Here is a 1,706-nt window from a genome sequence, read left to right as displayed (position 1 = left end):
CGCATGTTTTGAACCACAAAGATTTGTAATCATCATGTAAAGACACATTAAAAATATTCTGCCTGGCAAGGAAGTCTGAGAAATGCCTTAAGTGATTTTTCGGTAGCTCTGACGCATCATTATAGCCAACAGCAGTAACCACCCTTGTCGGTTTGTTCCCTTTGCTGAAACACGGGTCAGAAGAAATAAGCTTAAGTGGCAAGAAAAGGGGTTTAGTTTAAACATAGGGGAATTTTTGTGGTAATGATGTTATCAGACAATGGAAAAAACCAACTGCAGATTCTGTAGCCTCTCCCCCAGGAGAGGGACTGTGTAAAAGAAAACAGGCCATACAGCTGCCCCCAAATGTCCTGGAAGGTCCTAGCCTTGCTGTACAGGGCACGGGCCACATGGCCATGCAGTAAAGAGTTGGAAGGAAGCTACCACATAAATGTGTCCCTAACCCATTTGGGGTCTGTTCATTGGAGATTCCCTTCAAAGCTACATGCCACACATACACACATAGGGAAAAGACCCTTTCTTCCTGAAAAAGACTTCAACTGATACTGCTGCCTTGGCAAACAAACCGTCTTCTTTCCATCGTAGGCAAGTCACTCGGAAGAGGGGCTTTCGGAAAAGTGGTGCAAGCATCGGCATTCGGCATCAAGAAATCACCCACCTGCCGGACTGTGGCTGTAAAGATGCTGAAAGGTATGGATGCTCTAACTGGGCTTTCAACTTCCCCATTACGTTCCCTGGGTGTTGGTACTCGTGGAATGTGGCCTAGCAGCAGACAGAGGCCGTGTCTGCTCTGGCCACATAACTTTCTTCTGCTGGAAGACCCTTGACCTCTGGAGCTTTCCATGAGGCCACCAAGAGCTCAAAATAAACCTTGTAAGTGAAACAGTCCAGCAGTATCCATGGGAAAATGATTTCCGTCAAAGACGTTTTTCCTACCACGTCTCAAACTCTTCTAGGCTACCAGGGACCTAAGCTCACATTAACCACAGGTATGAATTTTTGGAGCGGTCCCCTATGACATTACAATGGAAACTTGGCTGTATGTCTAATCTCAAAGGCTCAGCTGGGGCTTGAGATCACCATAAAGACAATGAAGCTAGAACAATTGAGTTGATCAGAACGTCAAGCTATTTTATAGGATCAAGTCCTGTCCATAAAACATTTCCTCCTTAGAGATTTAAAAACAAATAAACAAATTATCTTTCTACGTTGACAATACTATCACTCTGTGAAGCACTGGGAGGTGGTCAAATGACAAAGCGATTTACGACCACCACCCTAAGACAGAGTGAAAATGAAAACCACTGAAAATCTCATAAACCAAACATCTCCAAGACACACAGCTCCCGACTGCAGGGGTCCCCAACCTCCAGAATCTACCGTCTGATGATCTGAGGTGGAGCCGATGTAGTAATAACACAAATAAAGTGCATAATGAATGTGATGCACATGAATCATCCTGAAACCATCTCCTCCCCTTGCCCCCAGTCCATGGAAAAATTATCCACAAAACTGGCCCCTGGTGCCAAAAAGGTTGGGGACCTCTGCTTTAAAGTAAACACTTCTTCATCGTGATGAAATGGTCATGTTACTTCGATGCATTTTAAGGTTCCCAAACCGAAAGAAACAGGACTGAAAGCCCACAGGGCAGTTTTCAGCTTTCCAACATTGCTGACACATTGCCAGGGGGTTTTCAGGCACAGGAA

The 1,706-nt window shown here is 45.0% G+C and overlaps 1 protein-coding gene across 1 annotated transcript in view; it reads left to right on the top strand.

The window, feature by feature from the left end:
• The window catches only part of FLT1 (fms-related tyrosine kinase 1), a 174,945-nt gene that overhangs the window by 139,992 nt on the left and 33,247 nt on the right, over nucleotides 1–1,706 (top strand). Inside the window, exon 17 of the mRNA XM_010851233.1 lies at nucleotides 586–690. Within this exon, the coding sequence (XP_010849535.1) occupies nucleotides 586–690 (105 nt within the window). The remainder of the gene's footprint in view (nucleotides 1–585; nucleotides 691–1,706) is intronic.

This window comes from Bison bison, unplaced genomic scaffold (assembly GCF_000754665.1).
Source record: "Bison bison bison isolate TAMUID 2011002044 unplaced genomic scaffold, Bison_UMD1.0 scf7180017864299, whole genome shotgun sequence".
Taxonomy (NCBI): Eukaryota; Metazoa; Chordata; class Mammalia; order Artiodactyla; family Bovidae; genus Bison; species Bison bison.
The sequence above is the reverse complement of the archived record's forward strand: the minus strand, read 5'-3'. Positions and strand labels throughout refer to the sequence as shown.